This window comes from Neoarius graeffei, chromosome 13 (assembly GCF_027579695.1).
Source record: "Neoarius graeffei isolate fNeoGra1 chromosome 13, fNeoGra1.pri, whole genome shotgun sequence".
NCBI lineage: Eukaryota > Metazoa > Chordata > Actinopteri > Siluriformes > Ariidae > Neoarius > Neoarius graeffei.
This window is the reverse complement of record NC_083581.1, coordinates 69,902,580-69,930,356: the sequence shown is the minus strand read 5'-3', so window position 1 is coordinate 69,930,356 and position 27,777 is coordinate 69,902,580. Positions and strand designations below refer to the sequence as shown.

Sequence of the window (27,777 nt, the reverse complement as noted above, 5' to 3'; positions counted from 1 at the left end):
AAACAAACAAACAAACCAGAAATACTTCGAAACAACCCTCTTACTGGAAATGGTTGAGCTGAAAATGGTTTCTCGCTCCGCCCACACAATGACGTCAGAGTCAGTACTTTAATCAGTTCTAATATTACAGACATTCCGGTAATGTGACTGTAGTTACTGTAGTTTGGTTTGCTGGAACACTGTGCCAGCTCAGACTTCCGGTCAATTATTTCATGATGTGTTAGGAGCAACAAAACGAAGTGTTTTTTTGACTGGGTGTTTAAAACCTTTTCAGGGTCTTTAAAAAGACAAGGAATGTTTTATCTGTCTGAATAACTTGCTTTTATTCTGTTATGGATGTACAGATATTAATATTAAACATATTAATGTCTCAAATAGATAGGGGTTGTTTTACAATCAGGGTACAAAGTTTGTGTCACAGGGGTCCAAAATTCAAATTGATTCAAACTGGTTCTTGTACCAGTTTTTAAGTGAAGGACAAGTTAAAGAACAGATAGGCATGTGTAGATAATAGTTTGTATTATAACAAGATTAAGTGTAGCTTTAAGCAGGGCTGAGAGAAACAAATGAAGTGATTCTCGGAGAGGACTTTTTTTTTTTTTTTGACAATTCAGAATCCACTACTTCCACAGTGCTTTTAAATATAAGGCTGTAAGCTTTGTGTTAGTTGTCTCTAATATTTATGTCCCAATATCTTGACCACATTTTAGGATGAAAATCATCATTTTAGATATGTTATTTTATATTGAAAAATTAGCTGTCTCGGAGAGGACATTTTTTTTTGACACGATTACATACTAATTTGATCAAAATAGTCTGAAAACTTACTGGCATTCAACATTAAAACTTAACTATGTTTCCAATGATATATGGAACCAAATATTTGTTTTATGGTATAAAGAATGATTTAAGTGCATCCCTTTTGGAGCTACCTGTGGTCAAAAAAGCACTTTTTCTAAATGATACGAGTAATTTTGCTAAATATGACATATGCCATACATTCACCAAAAATAACGTTATCACCTTTTTTTTTTTTTTGCATGGTAACTAGAGCTATCACAGGGCTACAATAAACAGACAAGTTTACACTACCGTTCAAAAGTTTGGGGTCACTTTGAAATGTCCTTATTTTTGAAAGAAAAGCACTGTTCTTTTCAATGAAGGTCACTTTAAACTAATCAGAAATCCACTCTATACATTGCTAATGTGCTAAATGACTATTCTAGCTGCAAATGTCTGATTTTTGGTGCAATATCTCCGTAGGTGTATAGAGGCCCATTTCCAGCAACTCTCACTCCAGTGTTCTAATGGTACAATGTGTTTGCTCATTGCCTCAGAAGGCTAATGGATGATTAGAAAACCCTTGTACAATCATGTTAGCACAGCTGAAAACAGTTGAGCTCTTTAGAGAAGCTATAAAACTGACCTTCCTTTGAGCAGATTGAGTTTCTGGAGCATCACGTTTGTGGGGTCGATTAAATGCTCAAAATGTCCAGAAAAATGTCTTGACTATATCTCATCTCACCTCATCTCATTATCTCTAGCCGCTTTATCCTTCTACAGGGTCGCAGGCAAGCTGGAGCCTATCCCAGCTGACTACGGGCGAAAGGCGGGGTACACCCTGGACAAGTCGCCAGGTCATCACAGGGCTGACACATAGACACAGACAACCATTCACACTCACATTCACACCTACGCTCAATTTAGAGTCACCAGTTAACCTAACCTGCATGTCTTTGGACTGTGGGGGAAACCGGAGCACCCGGAGGAAACCCACACGGACACGGGGAGAACATGCAAACTCCACACAGAAAGGCCCTCACCGGCCACGGGGCTCGAACCCAGGACCTTCTTGCTGTGAGGCGACAGCGCTCACCGTGCCGCCCATTTTACAACTTATGGTGGTAAATAAAAGTGTGACTTTTCATGGAAAACACAAAATTGTCTGGGTGACCCCAAACTTTTGAACGGTAGTGTATTTAGTCAAGCCTTTTGATATTGAAGATAATAAGTGTTAAATGTGATTTTTAGCTTGCGTACCCTGATTGTAAAACAACCCATAGGTGTGTGTGTGTGTGTGTGTGTCCTGTGGGTGGCAGAATGAGCTCTTGAATGTGCCATTGACAGGAAAGTGAAAGTAGAGCCTAGTTGGAAAGGGAAACAACACACACACACACACACGGAAGGAGCTCTCTCACTCACACACACACACACACACACACACACACTTCTTATTTCTCTTACATGCTTTTAAGAACTGGCGACAACCAAAGGTAAGTTTAACAAGGACACAATTTTCTCTTCATTTTCTCTTTGCAGAATATCCAGGCATTTATTTCACTCTGTACAGTAAAAACAGACTCCATAATAAAGGGGAAAAAGCTAAAACACGGACCTACCGACGCGTTTTGCTCGTATTAAAGCTCGACTGGTTTTATAAGAGCGATGACACCAGCGACAAACACTCACAACACTGATAAACACGTGTTTATTTTGCTGTATTGCAGTTATGTAAGTTCAGCTTGTTTACATTAAAGCGACTTCACTTTAACTAAACCCTTTGAGATGACGCTGATGAGAAAGACAGGCCTCAAAAAACAGGCCGTTTTCGGAATGATGATCTTTTCGTGAAATGGAAACCTGACAGATCTTTACACTAAACGGCTGTGAAGTTTACTGAACTGTCACCAGTTTACTGTAACAGGGCCTGAAGTCGGAGCGTTAGGGAGTCATTTGTACCTTACCATGAAACAAGTCGTTTTTAGAGAAACTGACAGCACTGACTACTTTCTGTTCCCTCTCAACTACATGTGCTGTAGGTTCTCTGTATTTCTTTCTCTCCGAGTCCCACCCAGCTTTTATACAGGACTTTGTTTATCCTGCATTTCAGGATGTTGTTTAGCACAGCAAAAAATAGACTGTTTTCAGTATTGAACGCTGCATTAGTAGGATACATGACGAGTCGTTTATTCAGTATAGTCAGAGGAAAAAATAATTTAAAAAAAGCTTATAAAAAGGCACAAGGTCTGAGAGCTTTACCTGACTTGAGGTCAGTTTATTAAGTGTACTTTAGATAAACCATGATTTGGTTTATCCTGCACTTCATACTACACATCTGTACAGCAAAAATAGACTGTTTTCGGTATTGAACACTGCATTAGTAGGATACATGACTAGTCATTTATTCAGTATAGTCAGAGGAAAAAATAAAAGAAAAGCTTATAAAAAGGCACAAGGTCTGAGACTTTTACCTGACTTGAGGTCAGTTTATTAAGTGTACTTTAGATAAACCATGATTTGGTTTATCCTGCACTTCATACTACACATCTGTACAGCAAAAAATAGACCATTTTCAGTATTGAACACTGCATTAGTAGGATACATGATGAGTCATTTATTCAGTACAGTCAGAGTAAAAGCTTATAAAAAGGCACAAGGTCTGAGACTTTTACCTGACTTGAGGTCAGTTTATTAAGTGTACTTTAGATAAGCCATAATCTGGTTTATCCTGCACTTCATACTGCACATCTGTACAGCAAAAATAGACTGTTTTCAGTATTGAATGCTGCATTAGTAGGATACATGACTAGTCATTTATTCAGTATAGTCAGAGGAAAAAATAAAAAAAAAAGCTTATAAAAAGGCACAAGGTCTGAGACTTTTACCTGACTTGGGATCAGTTTATTAAGTGTACTTTAGATAAACCATGATTTGGTTTATCCTGCACTTCATGCTACACATCTGTACAGCAAAAATAGACTGTTTTCAGTATTGAACGCTGCATTAGTAGGATACATGACTAGTCATTTATTCAGTATAGTCAGAGGAAAAAATAAAAATAAAGCTTATAAAAAGGCACAAGGTCTGAGACTTTTACCTGACTTGAGATCAGTTTATTAAGTGTACTTTAGATAAACTGGACAATGTGCAATATCTCTCCTGCCGCCCCCCAGGGCCATAACCAGGATTTTTCAAATACCAAGGTCAAACATTGCAAAACATCTTATTTGCCAAAAAAAAAAAATGTCCTAATATGGTGACTTTTCATACATTTTAGAAACGAGTCAAAATCACAAGCCCAACAAGATGAACATGTAGGTGAACATGTTTATTTTAACAATTTCAAAACTGCACGATCACAAAAGTATTCTGTGTGTGTGAGTGAGAGAGAGAGAGTGAGAGAGAGTGAGTGAGTGAGTGAGTGAGTGAGTGAGAGTGACAACGCAATCTAGCCGAGCCTGAATGGACTTCAATTGCTTTTTAAAAAATATATGCCCTTTTCAATAGCAAAATACTAGACGGTTATTGGACAAAACCGACTAAAACGCTACATTCGGAGACTGAGCCTCACTGGAGATGGGAGTCAATAAGAGGGGCGGGACAAGACTTCCCGAGAGGAGGCTCATCTCCAGCTGCTGATCGGAGGAGGAGCTGTGAACGCGGCTGGGCTGTTCATGATTGACAGAAAGCAGTCAGAGGCGGTACATCATGTTGTAAATAAAATGTGAACATAATAAGTTTGCTACCCGTTTTCATTTCCGTTCGAGAATACAACCAATGATCAAAACAATAGTGTCTTGTGTTCACGTTAGCCTATAGTCTGGTAAGTTAGCAAAATAGCTCAAGTCTCGTCAGCACCCAATAACTTCATAAACAACAGGTCACGACTGTCCAGCCTTTTCTGATCTGAAACGCACCAAATCAAATCGAAAGAGAGAATAAAAAAGTTTGTGCCGCCTGGAAAACGAAAATCCTATCTAGCTAAGTGGCTTCGACTGTTATTGCTTGAAATGCTAATTAAAATTGCACTGTTAATGATCATAAGCCTTCCGGACAGGCCCGGCGCCAGGAACAGTTTACTAAGGGGGCAATTAGAAATCTCAAGGGGGCAAATATTTTTTCATATAGTGTGTAGTAGTGATGGCGGTCTGACAACGTGTTTCAAACAATTAACTGCGCCAACCACAAAACCACGGCCCCGAAGGTTGCTTTAGTCCGGGAAAATCATGTGGCATATTACCAGGGCAGTTGCGCTTTATCAACCCCCGTGCCCACCTGTTAACCCTCCCCTCCAATTTTCTCACAGACACGCGTTACAACCAGAAAGATGCCAAACATAAAACAACACACACAAACCTACAGGCAAGTCCTTTACATTTAAAATACATACAAATAGCTCCGCGGCATGAAAACAAAACGTCAATGCAAGTCTAAGGTACTTGGCTCGGCGGCCAAAATCATAATTTAAAAAAATCAACAGACCCCGCGGCTGCACCAGTAATAGCCTTCCTGACTCGCACCGAGTCAACGCTAACCACTTAATCCGCGATCCCAGTTTAGGCATGTAGGGGACTAAACACTCTGAAGTGATGAATTTTCACCCCCGCTGCATGGGGGGTGACGTCAACGACACATATTCTTACGCTATTTGCGCACAAAGCGGACCATATATGAACACATACACCAACATAAACGGAGATAAACTTAGCCTACAAAGAAAGAAAATGGATTCACAATATTGTGATTGAATTCGTTTAATTCAGTGGGGGAAAGACTACTCCTGTAAACTGACTGCATATTGCAGAGACAGTGCACTTGTAAGTGTGCATGTAAAACCCCCGCCCGCCCGCACGACCCTTGTCCTTATCACAGGTCTGTGTGTGCGCGGCTGTGTCAGCATTTCACACATACACCCACAATAACTAGTCCCCAGTAGTTAGGATTGATACATATGTCTAAAACAGGGTTAATATTAAATTCAGGCTTTTTGAAATAATCCTACCTTAATACAGTTGAATTCTATGATTGCAACGTAAGAATCATAACAACCAATCAGATTTGTTCTACTGTGCCAGTTTTAGTAGTGATTTATGTGAAATGTATTTTTGTGCAATGCGCAACCACTTAATATTTCGTATTTGATAATACAAATTATTAATACGTCTATAATACATTATATTTTCATAAGAAAACAATTAAGTGATCTGAGTCTCCGTTGAGGGGGCGGGGCTGTAGCCACGAGGGGGCGACGCCCCCTTTCGCCCCCCCCATGGCGCCGGGCCTGATTCCGGACTGGCAAAATTAACTCACCTTCTTCCCTCTTTCTTTTTCTCTCACTTGTTGACTTTCCAAAGCTGAGTTTGGTTTGTTTTAGTGTAGTAGACTTCTTCATCTTATGCCAATTTTCAGATTCCACGACTAATTGACAAACTGACTGGCTGCGGAGTCGGACCTTGATGAGAACATGTCTCAGCTCTTGTATATCCCGTGGTGCTTAGCTGACTATCGCGAGGCTGCCTAATATGAAATGTTTCCAATGTCGGATATTTCAGCTTCGTTTAAAAATGATTATGTGGACTTTATTTTTAGACAAACAAATGAGAACAGGGGGATGCAAGCTGAATTTAGAATTTTCCACCGATCAAAGTCAGAACGATTTTCATCATATATTAATTTCACATTTCTGAGTGAAAAAAAAAATACCGTGGGAAAAAATGCCGAGGACATGACCTCGGTGTCCTCAATGGTAGTTACAGCCCTGCCGCCCCCCCCTTTTTTCTCCTTCTCCTCTTCCCCCCTTCCTCTCTTCCCCATATCTTATTCTTTTTATATTTGTATATGTAAATACTTAATTTATTTTAATTTATCTAGAAGTTTTCCTCTATTTCTTTTCTCTGTTTATCTGTAATGATGCTGCTGGAATCTTAATTTCCCTGAGGGAACCCTCCCAAAGGGATCAATAAAGTTTTATCTAATCTAATCTAATCTAATCTAATCTAATCTAATCTAATCTAATCTAATCTAATCTAATCTAATCTAATCTAATCTCTAAACCATGATCTGGTTTATCCTGCACTTCATACTACACATCTGTACAGCAAAAAACAGACTGTTTTCAATATTGAACGCTGCATTATTAGGATACATGACTGCTCAGAGGACTAGCTTTTATAAAGACACAAAGCCTGCCAGCTTTGCCTGACTTGAGGTCAGTTTATTCAGTGTACTTGAGACTTTTTTTGTGGTGAACAGAAAGCACCTTTAATGCCAACAACTGACCAAGAATTGTCCAATAAAGGTCACAGAACTTAAGCCCAAATATAGTGGGTTGGTATCAGGACCTGATCTAACTGTTTTGACTCTTTATCAAAGTATATCTGTGGACATGAAATGTCATGTAGCATTAAGATAGCAGTTTATACATTTCAGTCACCAGTTTGGGAAAGTATCCACTTCGAGTATTTCTGATCTGATATTTGCTCTTATGACTGGATCCACTCCACAATCACACGATGTTTTTGGCTTTCACAACGGTCACCATGTCAGATTCGGCAATCCTATCAGTGCCATAAGTTCTTGCCATCCATGTCTTGGTCAGGAGACTGGCAACAAGACAAGTTTGATTCCGACCAGTCGTTGTTCACGTCCTCACATGTCGTCAAGTATGAGCTTGTCAATCAAAGCAACAGAGCGTAGGAGTCGTCAAACTTATGCCCCTTTTCCACCAAATCAGTTCCAGGGCTGGTTCGGGGCCAGTGCTGGTGCTGGTTCACAACTCGTTCAACTTGCGAGCCAGCTGAGAACCAGTTTGCTTTTCCATAGCTCGCGGTGCTAAGGGAAGCCACATCATTACGTCGCTGTATACGTCAGTTACGTCGTTATATACGTCAGTTACGTCGCTACGTTTGCATAAACCTTGGCGCGAATATCGAAGCAAAAACAACACAGAAGAAGCAGCAGCAGCAACAACAACAGCAATAATAATAATGGATGACTTCGCATTTGTACAGCTGCTGCTTCTCGTCGCTTAAAAATGGCGATCTTTCACGGTCTTGTTATTGTTGTTGGTCTCAACAACTCCGCCCCCCCACTGACGTAAGCGGGTCTTTCCTCTGGCCCAGCAGAGAGTTGGTGCTAGTCTGGAACCGGTTTTTCTGGCCCCAGAGCCAGTTCTTTGTCAGTGGAAACAGAAAACCCGGTTCCAAACTAAGCACTGGCCCCGAACCAGCCCTGGAACTGCTTTGGTGGAAAAGGGGTATTAGTGAGAAAATACAAAAGCAAAACATTCTGACATACTCGACTGTTCCTCATGGTGTCTCTGGGTGTCCCATATACAGTACCATATCTCTGTTATCTGATTATGTCACACTACAAGGCTTATTTGTTCTTCCTGATGTTCATTCATGCCCGACGCTCAAAATTTGTCAACTGTAACAACTTCGTGCCAAATTTGGGCAAAGCATCTGCAGTTGTTTGTAATAATAACGTTTTGGGTGTAATACAATATGAGTGCATGTTAAATGTTATATAACATGATGGCATTTCAAACATTTTAAGCACGTCTTTGGGAGCATACTAGAATATTGATTAAGTCCAACTTACTCTCAGGTTTCCATAATTTATAAAAAAAAAAAAATTCCTTCTGCTTTCTTTTTTCTGCTATTTATTCATCAAAACCCTGAGCATATTTTAAGTGGTTCAGCTTGACTAAGAACAAACTCATCATTATCTATATAGCATCATGCATCACATTACATGTACTTTCACATTGCAAAAAATCCTAAATATACTACTATACGTTGTACAGAAATGTGGATGATAGTAGATGATTACCCCATACTGTACATTCCTTTTTTCTATACGCGTTCACATTATGGATTCTATTAAATATGTTTATGCTGAGATTCAGCAAACTGTTCTATTCAAATAACTTTAAAACTCTAAAACAGGTGCTTATATTGAAACAACATATGTACAGTGGTGCTTGAAAGTTTGTGAACCCTTTAGAATTGTCTATATTTCTGCATAAATATGACCTAAAACATCATCAGATTTTCACACAAGTCCTAAAAGTAGATAAAGAGAACCCAGTTAAACAAATGAGACAAAAATATTACACTTGGTCATTTATTTACTGAGGAAAATGATCCAATATTACATATCTGTGAATAGCAAAAGTATGTGAACCTCTAGGATTAGCAGTTAATTTGAAGGTGAAATTAGAGTCAGGTGTTTTCAATCAATGGGATGACAATCAGGTGTGAGTGGGCACCCTGTTTTATTTAAAGAACAGGGATCTATCAAAGTCTGATCTTCACAACACATGTTTGTGGAAGTGTATCATGGCACGGACAAAGGAGATTTCTGAGGACCTCAGAAAAAGCGTTGTTGATGCTCATCAGGCTGGAAAAGGTTACAGAACCATCTCTAAAGAGTTTGGACTCCACCAATCCACAGTCAGACAGATTGTGTACAAATGGGGGAAATTCAAGACCATTGTTACCCTCCCCAGGAGTGGTCGACCAACAAAGATCACTCCAAGAGCAAGGCGTGTAATAGTCGGTGAGGTCACAAAGGACCCCAGGGTAACTTCTAAGCAACTGAAGGTCTCTCTCACATTGACTAATGTTAATGTTCATGAGTCCACCATCAGGAGAACACCGAACAACAATGGTGTGCATGGCAAGGTTGCCAGGAGAAAGCCACTGCTCTCCAAAAAGAACATTGCTGTTCATCTGCAGTTTGCGAAAGATCACGTGGACAAGCCAGAAGGCTATTGGAAAAATGTTTTGTGGATGGATGAGACCAAAATAGAACTTTTTGGTTTAAATGAGAAGCATTATGTTTGGAGAAAGGAAAACACTGCATTCCAGCATAAGAACCTTATCCAATCTGTGAAACATGGTGGTGGTAGTATCATGGTTTGGGCCTGTTTTGCTGCATCTGGGCCAGGACGGCTTGCCATCATTGATGGAACAATGAATTCTGTATTATACCAGCGAATTCTAAAGGAAAATGTCAGGACATCTGTCCATGAACTGAAGCTCAAGAGAAGGTGGGTCATGCAGCAAGACAACAACCCTAAGCACTCAAGTCGTTCTACCAAAGGATGGTTAAAGAAGAATAAAGTTAATGTTTTGGAATGGCCAAGTCAAAGTCCTGACCTTAATCCAATGGAAACGTTGTGGAAGGACCTGAAGCGAGCAGTTCATGTGAGGAAACCCACCAACATCCCAGAGTTGAAGCTGTTCTGTACGGAGGAATGGGCTAAAATTCCTCCAAGCTGGTGTGCAGGACTGATCAACAGTTACCGGAAACGTTTAGTTGCAGTTATTGCTGCACAAGGGGGTCACACCAGATACTGAAAGCAAAGGTTCACATACTTTTGCCACTCACAGATATGTAATATTGGCTCATTTTCCTCAATAAATAAATGATGAAGTATAATATTTTTGTCTCATTTGTTTAACTGGGCTCTCTTTATCTACTTTTAGAACTTGAGTGAAAATCTGATGTTTTAGGTCATATTTATGCAGAAATATAGAAAATTTAAAGGGTTCACAAACTTTCAAGCACCACTGTATGCAAAGTTGAATGCATGTAAGGCAGCTATGTCAGGTGTGGACCTTGGGATTTGCATCTATCAGTTATCGTTTCTGCTTTTCATGTGGTACAACATGGAACAACAGTATAGAATTTCATCACAACATGTGTTTTGCATTGCAACTAGGACTGGGTGATGTGAAAAAACAAATCCTGATATTTGAAGACACTTCTGAGATATATGAAGATCCGGTACAAAATGTTAACATCAAATAAGCTGCTTTAAACCTTCAAATCTGATTGTAATATTATGTGAAAGAAACTGTATTGGGATACAGCATTATCTCAGAAAACTGTAATGATTGTGATGATTTCTAGCAATGTTTTAATATTGTGTCATCATTTTTCCCAGCTTTGAATGCAACTAATGACAAAGCAAAGCTATAACATGTGATTAATATACACTCAGAGGCATGCAACCAAGTGCTAATGCTGCACCTTTGGCATCTCTCTGGGACTCCCCTCACTAAAAGCATCTGTTGATGATTCATCCGAGATACGTTCTTGTGTGCTTTGCTTTTGCTATGCTGCTAACATTACTGCCACGTCATACGAATGATGGAAAACAAAGCAGTTGTGTGGTGTAGTTGAGATTTGGTTTATTGAAGCAGAATTTACCATTGAATTTTTGCCATGTGTTTACTTCACATAAAAAAAAAAAGGATGGTTTGTGGGCCTCTAATTTCTACCAATGTTCAGTTTAGCTGCAATGTAATCAACCATGCAGGACATTTTCCCCTGTCATATTATACCTCCTCAATTTGGTCACATACCAGTTCCCACCCATGAACCTGATCACCCATATCATATGACAGTTAACAACCGAGGAGGGCGAAGGCTAAAGGCCAATTTATGCTGACAACGCAGTCCTCGCAGATGGCGTCTGCGTAGCCCCCCCCTTCGCAGACGCTCTGCGCGCACCTCCCAAAAATTGTGACCACCGCAGAAGCCTCGCAGACAGCGTCGCAGACAAGAGGGCTCTGATTGGTCCACTCTACATCCGCTGTACATGCACTTCCGCTTCCCTACTTTCCCGGTTTGGTTTGTTTTCACTACCGCCATTTTTAAAAACACGAGCAAAGATGGAGCAGCATGAAGAGCGGTTGATCGTGGAAGTGAGGAAGTACGTACATCTATACGACTCCAGTTCTAGTCATTATAAGTAACCGGAGGATAAACACTCCACTAACCACACCCACCAACTACTCCTAGCGATTTCGCGACTTCGCGCCCCCTTGCGTTGTGGCGGTGAATAACATCGCGCACGCCTATTACTCCCCGCTCAACGATAAATTACAACTGTCTGCGAAAAGCTATCTGCGAAAGCCTTGTCGCAAGAGCATGCAGAGGCCCTTAGATATGCTTCCTCCAACACACTTGAAGTCCACCACTCTACCACATACAGTGGATATAATTCTAACATGGTCCTGTAAACATGGTAGGATTCTGTGATATATAACCCCAATTCCAAAAAAAGTTGGGACGCTGTGCAAACTGTAAATAAAAACAGAATGCGATAATTTGCAAATCATGGAAACCTGACATTTCATTGAAAATAGTACAAAGACAACATATCAAATGTTGAAACTGAGAAATTTTTTTGTTTTTTGAAAAATACTTGTTCCTTTTGAATTTGATGTCAGCAACACGTTTCAGAAAAAGTTGGGACGGGGCCCACTTTTTACCACTGTGTTTCATTTCATCACCTCTACTTTTAACAACACTGTAAACATTTGGGAACTGAGGAGACCAATTACTGTAGTTTTGAAAGAGAAATGTCGTCCCATTCTTGCCTGATATACAATTTCAGTTGCTCAACAGGTCGGGGTCTCCTTTGTTGTATTTTGTGCCAAATGTTTTAAATAGGAGACAGGTCTGGACTGCAGGCAGGCCAGTTTAGCACCCGGACTCTTTTACTATGGAGCCATGCAGTTTTAATATGCGCAGAAAGCGGTTTGGGATTGTCTTGGTGAAAGAAGGAAGGCCTTCCCTGAAAAAGATTTTGTCTGGATGGTAGCTCTGAAACGTGTATATATCATTCAGCATTAATGATGCTTTCCCAGATGTACAAGCTACCCATGTCATGTTTACTAATGCACCGTCATACCATCACAGATGCTGGCTTTTGAACTGTGCACTGATAACAAGCCGGATGGTCGCTCTCCTCTTTAGCCTGGAGGACGTGGTGTCCATGATTTCTAAAAAGAATTTCTACTTTTGATTAGTCAGACCTCGGGACAGTTTTCCACTTCGCCTCAGTCCATCGTAAAAGAGCTCGGGCTAAGAGAAAGTGGCGGTGTTTCTGGATATTGTTTATATCTGGTTTTAACTTGCATTTGTGGATGCAGTAATGAACTGTTTTCACAGACGATGGTTTTCTGAAGTGTTCCTGAGCCTATACAGCGATTTCCACTACAGACACATGTCTGCTTTTAATGCAGTGTCTCCTGAGGGCCTGAAGATCACAGGCATCCAATGTCAGTTTTCAGCCTTGTCTCTTGCATGCAGAGATTTCTCCAGATTCTCTGAATCTTTTAATGATATTATGGACCATAGATGATATGATCCCCAAATTCTTTGCAGTTTTACATTTGAGGAACGTTATTCTTAAATTGTTGCACTGTTTGCCCACGCAGTCTTTCACAGAGCGATGAACTCCTCCCCGTCTTTACTTCTGAGAGACTCCGCCTCTCTGGGATGCTCTTTTTATACCCAATCATGTTATTGACCTGTTGCCAATTAACCAAATTAGTTATTTTTAGCATGACACAACTTTTTCAGTCTTTCGTTGCCCCGTCCCAACTTTTCTGAAACATGTTGCTGACATCAAATTCAAAATGAGTATACAAAAAACAATAACATTTTTCAGGTTCAATATTTGATATGTTGTCTTTGAACTATTTTCAATGCAATATAGGCTTTCCGTGATTTGTAAATTATCATATTTTGTTTTTATTTACAGTTTGCACAGCATTCTGATTTTTTTTTTTTGAATTGGGGTTGTAAAAAACGAAACCAAGATAAATTATTTCAGATCATTTCTTGGTGCAGCAGTCAACGAAATTCTGGGAAAAAAAAATCAAAAGATTTTAAGGAAAGAAAAAGAACATGCTTACATCAACTAGGCTGCATAACTATGTACACCCTTTTACTTATAATTTTAAAACATGTTTTTCGTCTATTACAGCACTCAGAATTTTCAGGTAAGAGTCTACCAACTTGATGCATCTTGATTTAGCAGTTTTATTCCATTGTTCCTTGAAAAAAAAATGCTCCAGATCTGTCAAATTGCAAGGAGATGTCCTCTGCACAGCCCTCTTCAAGTCATTCAACAGATTTTCAAGAGAATTAAATTCTAGGCTATTCCAAAACATTAATCTCCTTCGTCTAAAGCCATTCCTTTGTTGACTTGGATTTGTGCTTTAGGTTGTTATCCTGTTGGAAGGTGAAATCATTAGCTCATACATGTCAGCCTTTGGTCAATCAAACCTGTATAACCAACCTCCAAAATCCTTATTTCCCTTATAAAATCCTTATAAGATGCAAATTAAAGTAATTTACCTAAAATTTGAATGATAATTAACAATGATATATCCCAGTTACTTTTTATTCAATATTAATAACAATAAACCTTCAGAATGAATACAAAGCTCCAATGTTTGACAAAAACACAAAGTGTCACTCTGATGTTCTGAATTGTACTCCATGACAGCTTTTTTAGCACTCTGCACCAATACCTCACTAGGCTGCATGTCACAGCAAGTGTCTAGCTGTGTTGATCTTACACTGCAGTAGGCCAGGTTAGTGTGTCTGCATTCAGGTTCTTTCTGCTCTCTGTGTGTATCTTCCTGACTTGAGAGAAAACTCTCTCACAGTCAGCATTACTGTGGGGTAAACAGAGCACTGCCTAACTTGAACTAAAACTCCCACTACCTTGTGTTTTCTGTCTTTTCCAGTTGTTGGCATATCAGTTTTTGAGCACGCAAATACTGTCATCAGTGGCTGATTTTGCCTTTGGCTTGCATTCCACTGATGTTTAGTTTCGATTTGAAATGTTCTTTCACATCATACACTCCCGATGCTGCAACTTTGATGTCACGCACACACAGTGTGCAGTGTGCGTATTCGTCGTTTTTGGAGGCTGCCAGTTGGATTATGCCATTGAAAAGGTCCTTCTATTCAGGGAGAAACCTATCGCTGTATTGTGTTTTGAATTTCTTTGCCGGAGTGCCCATTCAGAATCTTTTCAGTCGCTATTGAAAGTCGCTCAGGTGGAAATACGCTTTTCAAACAAAATGTTACTTCACGGTTGGCGGGATTCTCGCAATGCGGTGTGCGCATGATCAGAAGTGGAACGAAGTCTCGCTACCACAAGATAACGCGCAATTTCATAAGACTCTTTACTGGCTGGCTGTACTTTCTGTGGTGTACAGTACATTTGTAAATGTTATGCGCTCTTTTATCATCGTGGGAATTGATTATAGCTCTAAATAAATATTTAAGTTTTTTTAAAGAATCCGTATAACTTTATTTGCACGCCCGTATACTACGTTTATTGAATCAAATCCGTATAAAATACGGACATTCCGTATAGGTTGACATATGTTAGCTGTCTAACAGAAGGCTGCAGATTTTGTGCCAAAATAGATTAGTATCTGTGTGTGTCTCTCACTTGACTAGAGCCCCAGCCCCAGTTGAAAGGAAACAAATCCAGAGCATGATGGTACCACCCCCATGCTTCACCATGGGTATGGTGTTCTTGGGCAATAATTGGTCTCATCAGACCATAATTCATAACACACTGCAATGTAAATATTTAGGCAGGTGTGGATGTTTTGTGTGTGTGTGTGTGTGTGTGTGTGTGTAAACCACCAGATCCCCATATCCCACACATGTTGCAAACACATGAGATTGTTGACATGTGCATGGATTGAGCAGTACTTGCCAGATATTCTTCCCATAGTCTCTTCTCAGCCTACCTGATAAGTTTTTGTACTGTTATTTTGTCTATTTTGTCTGGGCTTTCTGTTCTTGGTCTTGTCACTGTGAAAAAAGGATCTGACATGCTCGATCTTGTTTTCAAACTGCACTTCTAACATGGGCGTGTAGACTTTTTACATCCATTATGTATGAGCCCACCGAGGCTCACAATTGGCTATTGTCAACATTTAAGTTGTTTAAAATATATGATCCATGGCACTAGTTTGCTGTTAAGCTTCTGTTACTTTTTAATGACATTAGCATCTGAATTGCACTATAAAACAAACAAACAAACAAACAAACAAACACAATTGATTCATTGACTACATTTAAGGTTCAAATCTGAATTCCTACTTTTTTTTTCTTTTTTTCTTTAATAGACCAGCCAGTGTACTTGGTCTGAACATGTCATGTGTACCAGACACTAGTCTGGCTTGGTTCTTAATGATGAATGGTTGCCTATTCTTAAAATAAACACCTATAAACTGGTATTATACAAAAAATCCTGCCAGCCAACATTCAATTTGGCAGGGACAAGCTAAAAAAGGAAACATTCTTGTTGCTTGATGTTTTTGTTTGCGTGCATGCCATCAGAGAGCACACTCTTTTAAGATGGACGAATACCCTTTCTTTCACGCCTGCACACTGAAGACATAAACGCTTAGTTTTATGTTGCCGAGAAACATGGTCAAGGCAACATGTAAAGAAGATTTGCTTAGTTAAAAAAAAAAACTTTTTACGATTTGATCACTTGCCGATTCTCACTACCAGCCAGCTCTCCTTTAACCTCCTAGGGCTTAGCGGTCACATGCGTGGACAGCACTTTTTAGAAATTCGGAACAAGAATCCACATATGTGGACATACTTTTTCTCTAAAAGTACATCTTATTAAAAGATGATGCTTAGTTTTTATTCTAATCAGGTTCTAATAAGCCCAAATAGCAAAGAGAAATAAAAAATGCATGTAAAAAAACAGCTTGGGCCTTAGGAGGTTAAGGCGTGATCTTTTCCAGCTGCTGCTCATGCTGTCACAAGGCAATATAACACACTCGGAGGAAGGTGTGATCTGCTGCACACTTCCTCATTCATGAGCTCACACGCAACCATGATTGACGGAGTTTAATTTGCTTGTGTGGATGCTTACTTTTTTTTTTTAATCTGTGTAGAGTTACATTTCATGTTGTGGACCAGCCTCAGGTTAGTTCCTGTTCTAGAACATGAATGTTTGTTTATATATAAACAGTCGTTCTCTCACCAGGCCATGTCAGAAAACTTTAAAGCGATTAACCAGGAAATTTTGAAATTACCAGGTTATGAAATGTCATCATTATACGTTAATACAAGATGTTCTAGACGACGGACTTTAGCTTAAAAAAACGTTAAAGTTGTAACATCAGTCCATTGGGCTATTTCCCCGGGCGTGGTCGTACTGAATTACAATAATAATAGATGTATTAGGAGACGAAAACAAGGGTGGCGCTGCCTGATGTAGGATTCCACACGACAGCATACCGTGTCACGCTTCAAACAGATGGAAGATAAGCAGGTAAATAGTTTTAAATGAACAGGCAATAAACTAGCCACTACTTTATTTTGATTCCTTTTCTAATACTGTATTGGCATAATTTTTGTAGAGAAATGCAAACAAATTGACCTAGAAGTCACGCTAGACCATAATATTATACTATTCTCCGTTTCCAACCACGTGACCAAAATTGCTTGCGTCATTGACCGCCGCCATGTACATAGTGGTAAGATATACAGTGGTAAGAGTACAGACAGGAAGGTAAAAAGGAGTTACAGTGGTGCTTGAAAGTTTGTGAACCCTTTAGAATTTTCTATATTCCTGCAGAAATATGACCTAAAACATCATCAGATTTTCACACAAGTCCTAAAAGTAGATAAAGAGAACCCAGTTAAACAAACGAGACAAAAATATAATACTTGGTCATTTATTTATTGAGGAAAATCATCCAGTGTTACATATCTGTGAGTGGCAAAAGTATGTGAACCTCTAGGATTAGCAGTTAATTTGAAGGTGAAATTAAAGTCAGGTGTTTTCAATCAATGGGATGACAATGAGGAGTGAGTGGGCACCCTGTTTTATTTAAAGAACAGGGATCTATCAAAGTCTGATCTTCACAACACATGTTTGTGGAAGTGCATCATGGCACAAACAAAGGAGATTTCTGAGGACCTCAGAAAAAAGTATTGTTGATGCTCATTAGGGATGTGACTTTTGATCAAAAACACTATTCGAAATTCGCTAAAAGATATTCGAAATTCGATTCGAAAATCGACAGAACCCCGCCTGCCCCACCCAAACGCGCGCACACATGACAGACAGGGTGAAAGTGGTAACGGTTTAATGAGTCATCAAAAAACAAACTTCCATTCACCTCACATAGCCTACAGTATCAAACAATAATATAGGCTTCCAATTTTATTGTACATTTCTATGCAGCCACGACTATTTTCGTCTGTTAGAAGGAACCGCGGGTGAAACTGCCCGTTTAGGAAACGATAATGAAAGCATTCGAACAGTCAGAGCAGAATAAACTTAAGACATATTTTTGTTCAAAAAAATTAACATGTCGACGTGGTCGGGATGGAGACGGGTACGCAGCCTATTGACAATTAGACCGGCTGTGGAGAACACACGCTCCGATGGCACGGACGTTGCAGGCACACACAGGTAGGCGCTGGCCAACTTTGCCAGGCGAGGGTATTTCTGTTGATTGTCTTTCCACCATGTCATCGGGTCAGTGTGGAGCGGTGGGCATGTATCCTGGCAGTACTGAGTCAATTCAGTCACGCATGTTGCCCTCTCTGTGCTGTAATCCTCGCCAAATATGACAGCAATTGCTGCTGTTAATGGGCCATCCTTTCGGGAATGTTTCGGTTCGCTGGGCCCTTCATGCGATTCCGCCGCCTCTCCGGCCTCTTCATCATCTGCCATGGACAGAAGGTTTCTCACCTCGGCCTGCACTGTGTTTCTCACCTCGTCAGTTGCGAACCTCAGGTGTTTGTGTCTGGGATCCAAAAATGAGGCAATGTATGCGACCTTGCGTGCGCTGCTGGCATTTTCAGGTGCAAGGCGCTCTTTCAATGAGGCAGACACCACTTTTTTGAAATCGGTGACTTTGGAAGATTCTTCTGGGAGTTCTTTGAGATGTTTGGACAGTAGGTTTGCAACCACTGGAAAAATCATAGAGAGCGACACATTCGACTCTCCACATAACGCAGTGGTGGCGCATTTGAGTGAGTACAGCACAGGCAAAATTTCCTCCATCACACCCCAGCTATCATCGGCCAATTCCAGGGTGCGCGCATCCGATAATTTGGTGACATTTCTGTCTGACAAGACAGCGCACACAGCCCATCTCTGTTCTAACAAGCGCTCGAACATGTCATGTATCGAATTCCATCTCGTCCGGCAGCTTTGCACTAACTTGTGTGCAGGCACGTTTAGGAGCTGTTGCTTTTGCTTCAGAGCTTCTGTTGCCACCGTGCTATGATGGAAGTGAGACACCAGATGATTGGCAGCTTTTACGACGTGGTTTATGTTTTGCAGTTTGAAACCGTCGTTTGTAGCCAGTTGAAGAGTGTGTGCAAAACAAGGCTGCGAGTCCCACCCCAGCCCGGCGTCGGAATTGGCTAGAACCATGTTACTGGCGTTATCATGCACGCACGCGATGACTTTTCCAGTGAGACCCCAGTGGTCCCTCGCGTTAGACAGTACATTTGCGAGATTCTCAGCCGTATGTCTCTCGGGCATGGCTTTGGTCTGCAGAACAGCACTCTGCATCTCCCAGTCTAGCATGTAATGGCAGGTGATGGTGACATAGGATTCCGTTGTCAGCGCCGTCCACGAATCTGTAGTTATGGACACTTTATGGGCATTCGCTAATTTCCTTTGTAGGATGCTTGCATTTTCATCACGAAGTTTTTCCAGCCTGCTAGTGATTGTTTTTCGACATGGAACTCTGTATTCAGGCTCAAGAAAGTTCATCAACTCTCGAAAGCCTTCTCCTTCCACAAAGCTAACAGGCAGCATATCTTTAGCTATCATCTTAGTGAGGAGAGTTGATATTTTTTCGGCACGGGCGGCATTCAACTTAGATGACCTCACCATGAAAGCGGCAACTGACTGCTGGCCCGAAGTCACTTCTATTGGATGTCTCGCTTTCAGGTGGTTGTGCATGGTGGTGGTTGATCTGTGGTATGCCAGCTTTACCTGACAGATGTTGCATTCCACTTCATTTTCATTTATCAAAGTAAATGAGGACCATACGGAACTTTTGCTACCTTGCTGCATCTCTGCATCGCACCGCATGTTGCAAATTGCAATTCTTCTTCTGTTATTTTGACTACCTTTACTGTACGATAGCGGCACCCTCTGGCCGAATTAATGCAACAGAGTATGTTAGGAACAAGGAAACGCCTTTCCGCGCTCATTTTTTTTTTTAGTGGAATGTAACGTAAGCCAAAACGGCATTCGAAATTACTATTCATTATTCGAACTCGTCACGAATATTCGACTATTCGAAAATCATGTCCCATCCCTAATGCTCATCAGGCTGAAAAAGGTTATAAAAGCATCTCTAAAGAGTTTGGACTCCACCAATCCACAGTCAGAGAGACTGTGTACAAATGGAGGAAATTCAAGACCATTGTTACCCTCCCCAGGAGTGGTAGACCAACAAAGATCACTCCAAGAACAAGGCGTATAATAGTCGGTGAGGTCATAAAGGACCCCAGGGTAACTTCTAAGCAACTGAAGGCCTCTCTCCCATTGGCTAATGTTAATGCTCATGAGTCCACCATTAGGAGAACACTGAACAACAATGGTGTGCATGGCAGGGTTGCAAGGAGAAAGCCACTGCTCCCCCAAAAAAACATTGCTGCTCGTCTGCAGTTTGCTAAAGATCACGTGGACAAGCCAGAAGGCTATTGGAAAAATGTTTTGTGGATGGGTGAGACCAAAACAAAACTTTTTGGTTTAAATGAGAAGTGTTATGTTTGGAGAAAGGAAAACACTGCATTCCAGCAGAAGAACCTTATCCCATCTGTGAAACATGGTGGTGGTAGTATCATGGTTTGGGCCTGTTTTGCTGCAGCTGAGCCAGGATGGCTTGCCATCATTGATGGAACAATGAATTCTGAATTATACCAGCGAATTCTAAAGGAAAATGTCAGGACATCTGGCCATGAACTGAATCTCAAGAGAAGGTGGGTCATGCAGCAAGACAACAACCCTAAGCACACAAGTCGTTCTACCAAAGAATGGTTAAAGAAGAATAAAGTTAATGTTTTGGAATGGCCAAGTCAAAGTCCTGACCTTAATCCAATGGAAATGTTGTGGAAGGACCTGAAGCGAGCAGTTCATGTGAGGAAACCCACCAACATCCCAGAGTTGAAGCTGTTCTGTACGGAGGAATGGGCTAAAATTCCTCCAAGCCGGTGTGCAGGACTGATCAACAGTTACCGGAAATGTTTAGTTGCAGTTATTGCTGCACAAGGGGGTCACACCAGATACTGAAAGCAAAGGTTCACATACTTTTGCCCCTCACAGATATGTAATATTGGCTCATTTTCCTCAGTAAATAAATGACCAAGTATAATATTTTTGTCTCATTTATTTAATTGGGTTCTCTTTATCTACTTTTAGGACTTGTGTGAAAATCTGATGATGTTTTAGGTCATATTTATACAGAAATATAGAAAATTCTAAAGGGTTCACAAACTTTCAAGCACCACTGTACATTTAGAAGCTTGTAGTCATTTCTCAAATCTATTTTAAAAACAATCATTTTGACTGCTTCAAAAAATAGGTATCTAACGTACACTATAGAACACATTTAGTTATAAAAGAGCCCTCACCGGGCGAGGAGGCTGCAGTATTTGAGGTCGGAGATTGACATGAATCTTGTTCGACTGACTCTGTGATCGTTTGGAAAGATTCTTCAATAATTTTGTGTTTCATTCTACTCTCTGTAGGTCGAGCATTTCGAGCTTCCGCTTTCGTACCATCTTTGATTTTGTTGTGGCCCGTATTTTGTTTTGGAGCCCAGTCTGGATCTGGAAAATTGTAGCGCTCGGCTGGTTCCCTAATGGAAAGAAAAAGCAAAATAAAAGCAGCGTCATCAAAATTATATACAGCTCTTTTTAAAATGAAATAATCGTAGAAGCCTTTGATTGTCGGATCACGCACTCGATGATCACGGCTTTGTCATGTTTGACAGCGGCGAGTTTCTGCACGACCAGGCTATTAAACGATCCAATATTTCAAATATATTGTGATCTTTCATTAATTACTAGTTTGTAGCACTTTGCATTGATAAAATGTTCACTGCAGACTCGTGTGGTTTTTGCTTTCTCATCGCTGAAATCAGCCCGGTTTATGTTGGACAGCCAGTGACATCTACGCTCCGTGGACAACTCTCTTGTTTTTTCTCCTTGGTTATTTATAATTGCTGGAATTCTGAAGAACTCATAAGTCCCCTTATCTCACATAGAGTTGTTCCCACATCCAATTACAGCACAAAGAGTCAGCATAGCGAAGAAACAAAAGGAATTCTTGAGCGTGACAACCTCTCGAGGATATCTTTGATAGTAAATGTGCACCACATGCGTTTGTGTATATCCTTCAACATGGCCCACTTCTGGTTCAAAGCCTCATGCTTAATTAGCTATGATGTCATGTACAAACAAAGAAAAGTCTAGTTGTCACAACAGGACTCTCAGGCGCGCTCTGGACAGTGAATGACACACACCTGCACGGGATTAAGCCGCAATCAGCGCGCCTAAATAAGGACTCAGAATGTCGGCTTACTTTGCGAAGTATTGCGTTGTTGTGACACATTACCGAACCTTGTTTCCTGACTGATTTCCTGGTTTCTATTTCCTGTTTCCTGCTCCTCATTTTTGACCCTGCTTCTGTGTACGATATTCTGTTTGTGCCTCGTGCCTGTTTTACCATTCACGATATACGCCTGCCGATTTGGACTGTTTGCCTGTTTGCACTTTTCTTTCTAATAAAGATCTTCTGCACTTACATTCGTCTCCAACCATCCCTGACAGAATACTTCGCCCCGCTCATAGACATATAAACATAGACGCCGCATTGAGCTGGTGGCCCGTTGCTGGGATACGTTAGAGTGTCCGCCATATTGGATGTGGCAAATCTTCCCCGTAAACCAATGCAAGTAAATGGACTGAACTTCATAAAGCCCCTTTCTACAATAATATTTAACTCGATGCCTTTTATTCAACCATTAAGACACACACGTATATATTTGGGAAACAAACAGGCATCAAAACAACATATATAACTTTTAATGTGATGGTTATAAATAGTGTGCGTCATACCAAAACAAAATACATCACTGATTCCTTCACATTCAGAAAGGTTAAAAACATTCATCATATGTTCAAAAACGTTCATCATAGTGTGGAACTGTATTATCTAATTCTCACTGCTTATAACTCTACACCTACCCGGTGGAGATGAGCTGGGAAACTGAAGACTGAAGGAACAGCTCCCTCTCTGATCCTGACTGTCTGACCTGTTCTGTCCAAATCCTCCGTTCTGAAGTGTTCACTGCAGAGCATGGATGACGGAGTAGCAGAAAACCCTTCCCGTCGCACAGCTATCTCCCACTGCTTTTTCATTTCTTTATTTTTGGGAAACCTACATAGTATGTGAAAAGTTAGCTAAGCAACTAACAACAATCAGCGTAGTTACGAAGGAAATACTTCGTTGTTTGGAGACAGGTTTCACCGAGTGGCTATTATGCGCGAGACTTCATATTAGCCACAAAGTCAGAAAAATCTGTTCGTAAAATTACGTTATAATGACCAAATACAATGAAAAGTATTTTTCCAGTCTCACCTGTGAAAGGTAATCCCATGTGATCTCGTTTGGACGGTAAACCTGTTGGTACAGTTAAACGCAGGGCATCTTTATTCTCGGCTACTGTCTAGACGCTATACCAGAGACGGTTGAAGAATCTCCACTTTGCCACATCCAATATGGCGGCGAGGATGACGTATGATTCTACGCAGAAGGCGGCGTCTATGTTTATATGTCTATGGCCCCGCTGACACGAGTATAGCATGCACTTGTACGCCTCCGCTGTGCTCGCGGAAAATGACATCACGCACGATGGAGTTATGGCAGCCTTCCTGACAAAAAAATAGTCCCGTCTGTTTTCATCACTTTATTGGTTATAGCGTTAAGAATGAATTCAACTTGCAGCTTTTTTATAAAGGACAGACATAAAGAGTGACTTTTAGCTCAATTTGTTTATTTGCGAGAAATTTTCTTTAAAGGTACAGCTTTACTGCTGACACTTACAGCGTACTTACTCATAGTTAAGACTCCTTACATAAATGCGAAGTTTCACCAAATATGCAATTACATACGTTTTTATTATCCCCCACTGGCCGAAAGGCCTGAAGGGGGATTATGTCGTGGCGATTTCCGTCCGTCCGTCTGTCCATCCATCCTGGGAAGGGTACTCACCTTCTGAAATCAACTCCTCTCACAGTTTTTGGATGAATTTCATGAAACTTGGCAGGATTCTTTGTTATGTGTTGGTAATACCCATATTGTAATTTCGTTAAATTGGGTCACATTTTATCAGAGTTTACAGCCCTTGAGTAACAAAATTATAATTTGACAATTTCATGAGAGTGTATTTTCCTTCTGAAATCAACTCCTCTCACAATTTTTGGAGGAATTTCATGAAACTTGACAGGATTCTTTGTTATATGTCGGTAATACGCATATTGTAATTTTGTTCAATTGGGTCACATTTTACCAGAGTTATAGCCCTTGATTAACAAAATTATAATCTGACAATTTCATGAGAGTGTGTTTTCCTTCTGAAATCAACTCCTCTCACAATTTTTGGAGGAATTTCACCAAACTTGGTAAAAGGCCTTGTTATATGTCGGTAGTACGTATATTGTTATTTTGTTCAATTCAGTCGCATTTTACCAGAGTTACAGCCCTTGATTAACAACCTTGTACTTTGACAATTTCATGAAGGTGTGCTCGCCTTCTGACATCAACTCCTCTCACAATTTTTGCACAGATTTCTCGAAGCTTGGCAAAAGCCCTTGTTATATGACAGTAATGCACATATTGCGATTTAATTTCATTTGTGAAAATTTTCCCAGAGTTTTGACCCTGGATTAAATAACTTGTACTTTGACAATTTCATGAGGGTGTACGTTCTTCTGAAATCAACTCCTCTCACAATTTGTGGAGGAATTTCACCAAACTTGGCAAAAGGCTGTGTTATATGACAGTTATACGCATATTGAAATTTTGTATAATTTGGGTAAATTTTACCAGAGTTATGCCCTTGATTATTAACAAACTTGTACTTTGGCAATTTCATCAAGGTGTCCTTACTTTCTGAAATCAACTTCCCTCGCAATTTTTATCCCCTGCTGGCTGAAAGGCCCAGATGGGGATTATTTCATGGCGATGTCCATCCATCCCGGGAAGGGTACTCACCTTTTGAAATCAACTCCTCTCTCTCAATGTTTGGAGGAATTTCATGAAACTTGGCAGGATTCTTTGTTATATGTCGGTAATACGCATATTGTAATTTAATTCAATTCAGTTGCATTTTACCAGAGTTATGGCATCGTTGCCAGCGGGGGGATATTGTGCTCTCAGAGCACTCTTGTCTCATTTATGTGGAATGTCCATCTTACAAGCCCCTGTATAAGCTCTTACTATAGAAACAATAACCTATTAATACAAGGACATTAATATGAAACTGTGATCTACTTTCGAGTCAAACTACTGCCAGAGCTGCTATTACAGAAAATTAATCAAGACATTCTGACCAATCAAGTTAGCAAATTTAAAAGCTGTGGTGTAAGTGAAATACAGGAACCCTTCCCCCCCAAAAAAAAAAAAAATCACCATTAACCGTGCTGTTGTGTGCCCGTTAGTCATTCTGACCCAGTCATCACGAGTGGAAAAATTTGGGCCAGTTCTATATCTGCTGCTATTGCTCATTTGCACTACTGTTCATATACACCTCATAAGCTGCTCTTCTAAGCACCTTCTCCGTTAGATATTGTACTGTATTTGCACTACTGCTATTTTGTACATTGATTTTAGAGTGTATTTTTATCTATATTATCTATATTTATAAATATTTATATATATTGTTTTTCTGAAATTTTTTTTGTAATCTTTATCTGTTTTTACAAGTAAGGTGAGAGAGAAACGGCATTTTGATTCTCCTATATGTCCTGGATATATAGTGAACTGACAATAAAAAATCTTTGAATCTTTGACCCAAACCATCCCTTTAAAGCCTCAATAAGTGATTTTGCAGAAACCACTAATGCTGTGTTCACACTTATACCGGTACGAAAGTGGTATAACTGTATCGATACAAAGCATACCGGTACAGTTTAGTGCATCTGTCCACACTAGCGAGAAATGTTTGCGGTTTTCTTTCACGGAAGTTGAAATGCACGTGCGCGAAATGTTTCCGTGGTTACCGAGTAACTTCCTTCCGAGAATATGGCGGATGAAACAACGTGTGTGTGCTTTTTGTTGTCAGTGTACGGTCTGTATTTCTGGTGGTCATTTATTCAGTCGAATCGTATAAAACGCGCGAGGCAGTTGAGAAAGAAACAAAGAAAACGAATCTCCCTTTCTCCCCCCTCGCTTTCTCCCTCTTCCCTTCTCTTCCCCTCCCTTTCTCCCTCTTTCCTTCTCTTCCCCTCCCTTTCTCTCCCTTTTCCCCTCTTCCTCCTTTCTTCCTCCCTCTTTCCCCCTCCCTCCCTCACCCTCTCCCTTTCTCCCCCCTTTCTTTGCTCCATGTAGCTCCACGGTCGTTTTGAGCCATTTTACAGCTGGAAAGCACGGGCATATTGTATTGTATGAATAACCCGGAAGACGTAGGAATGGTTCATTGTGCTTGCGCATTATATTTGTATCGACACAGAGCCGCTTCATCTGTCCACACTACAGCGAAGCGCTACAGTACATTTATGGGTTTCGTACCGATACAGTTATACCGCTACAGTACCGGTATTGAGGTATTTCACTCACGTGACCAAGTCATGTGATGCTGCCATTTTGGACGGCACGGCTCGAATCAGTTTGAATGCGAGGAAGGCGACAAACGAAAAACATAAAAGAAAAAGGAGCGAGATGCAGAAAACACCTTCACTATCCAGCGACGTAGGGCATTTACAGGGCGAGCAGAGGGAGAGGTATTTGCGAAAATTGAGTTTAGCAGGCTTAGAGAACGACGTTTACCTGCTTCCACCAGGATTGCTCACTGACGTACGGAAGTACACGAAGCCCTCGTCTTTACCTGACTTCGGCCCACATGATCTGTATACCTATGTCGTTAAAAACCCATCGCCATACACAGGTATTGATCTGAAAGCGTATAAGAGTTTGGATGCCTACAAATATTTTGTGTCAGGCTGGGTAACATGCCTACATCAGTGGGCCGTCCCTGGAGCCGGTGGTCGCCATCTTATTACAGCTAAGGTTTGTTCACATTTTCATTTACTTTCGGTCCTCAGGATAAACAAAATGTTATTAAATGTCATTGAAATAACTTCTTAGTCTGTTGAGACATGGCCCGTTATAAATTTGCTGTTACCAGGCAATGATGAAGAACTGTATTATTAGGGTCGGTGTAGTTGTAGCAGTGTATTAGCAACTAGCTGTTAGCACTAGCTAATGTCAACAACATTATAGCTAGTATGTTACTGTCGCAATGTTTACGTTCAGTCATTTGGATGACTGTTAAAACCTTTCAGTCTCAAGTTTTTCCTTTACTGGATTTACTAGTTTACTGAGCTAGCGCGCTCGGGCAAGCTGGGAGCTAGCGCGCGCTAGCCTGCCGGCCGGCCGGCGCACTAGCCTGCCGGCCGGCCGGCGCTTGCGCTAGCTCAGTAAACTAGTAAATCCAGTAAAGGAAAAACTTGAGACTGAAAGGTTTTAACAGTCATCCAAATGACTGAACGTAAACATTGCTACAGTAACATACCAGCTACTGTTGTTGACATTAGCTAGCTTGACGTTCAAAATGGTGGACACCGGGGCGTCACGTGACCCTGTGACGTCAGGTGAAATACCTCAATAGTTGCTAGTGTGGACAGGTGTTGCGGTAAGAAAGTAGTTTCGTATCGGTACAAAGTCCCTAGTGTGGACAGGGTATTAGAGTCAACTAGATTTTTCAAGCATCCAACTGAAAAATCCCACCCCCTCACTTCAGTGCTCTCTCAAGCCCTTTTCCAAAACACATGCTACGAAGGTCAAGTCCATGAGAGAGCCTTGGGAAGAAAACAAACCAGAGAACTCCCTCAGTACTCTACTACTAGAATAGCAGATCATAGGTCATAGATCACATGTAG

At 40.7% G+C, this 27,777-nt stretch overlaps 2 protein-coding genes across 5 annotated transcripts in view; one reads left to right on the top strand and one right to left on the bottom strand.

Annotated features, from left to right (window-relative positions):
* Nucleotides 1-2,160: 2,160 nt before the first annotated feature.
* Nucleotides 2,161-27,777, top strand: part of stat6 (signal transducer and activator of transcription 6, interleukin-4 induced) — a 231,692-nt gene continuing 206,075 nt past the window's right edge. For 2 of the 4 annotated variants that reach the window (XM_060938425.1, XM_060938426.1), the window contains exon 1: nt 2,161-2,273. The gene's annotated coding sequence lies outside the window, so the exon portion shown is untranslated. Of the gene's footprint in view, nt 2,274-16,464; nt 16,561-27,777 lie in introns of those variants that run through there. The other 2 variants (XM_060938423.1, XM_060938424.1) reach the window with 2 other exon arrangements.
* Nucleotides 17,924-19,435, bottom strand: LOC132895949 (E3 SUMO-protein ligase ZBED1-like). Its single transcript, XM_060936686.1, has one exon. It carries the CDS (start codon nt 19,433-19,435, stop codon nt 17,924-17,926), a length of 1,512 nt encoding a protein of 503 aa, XP_060792669.1.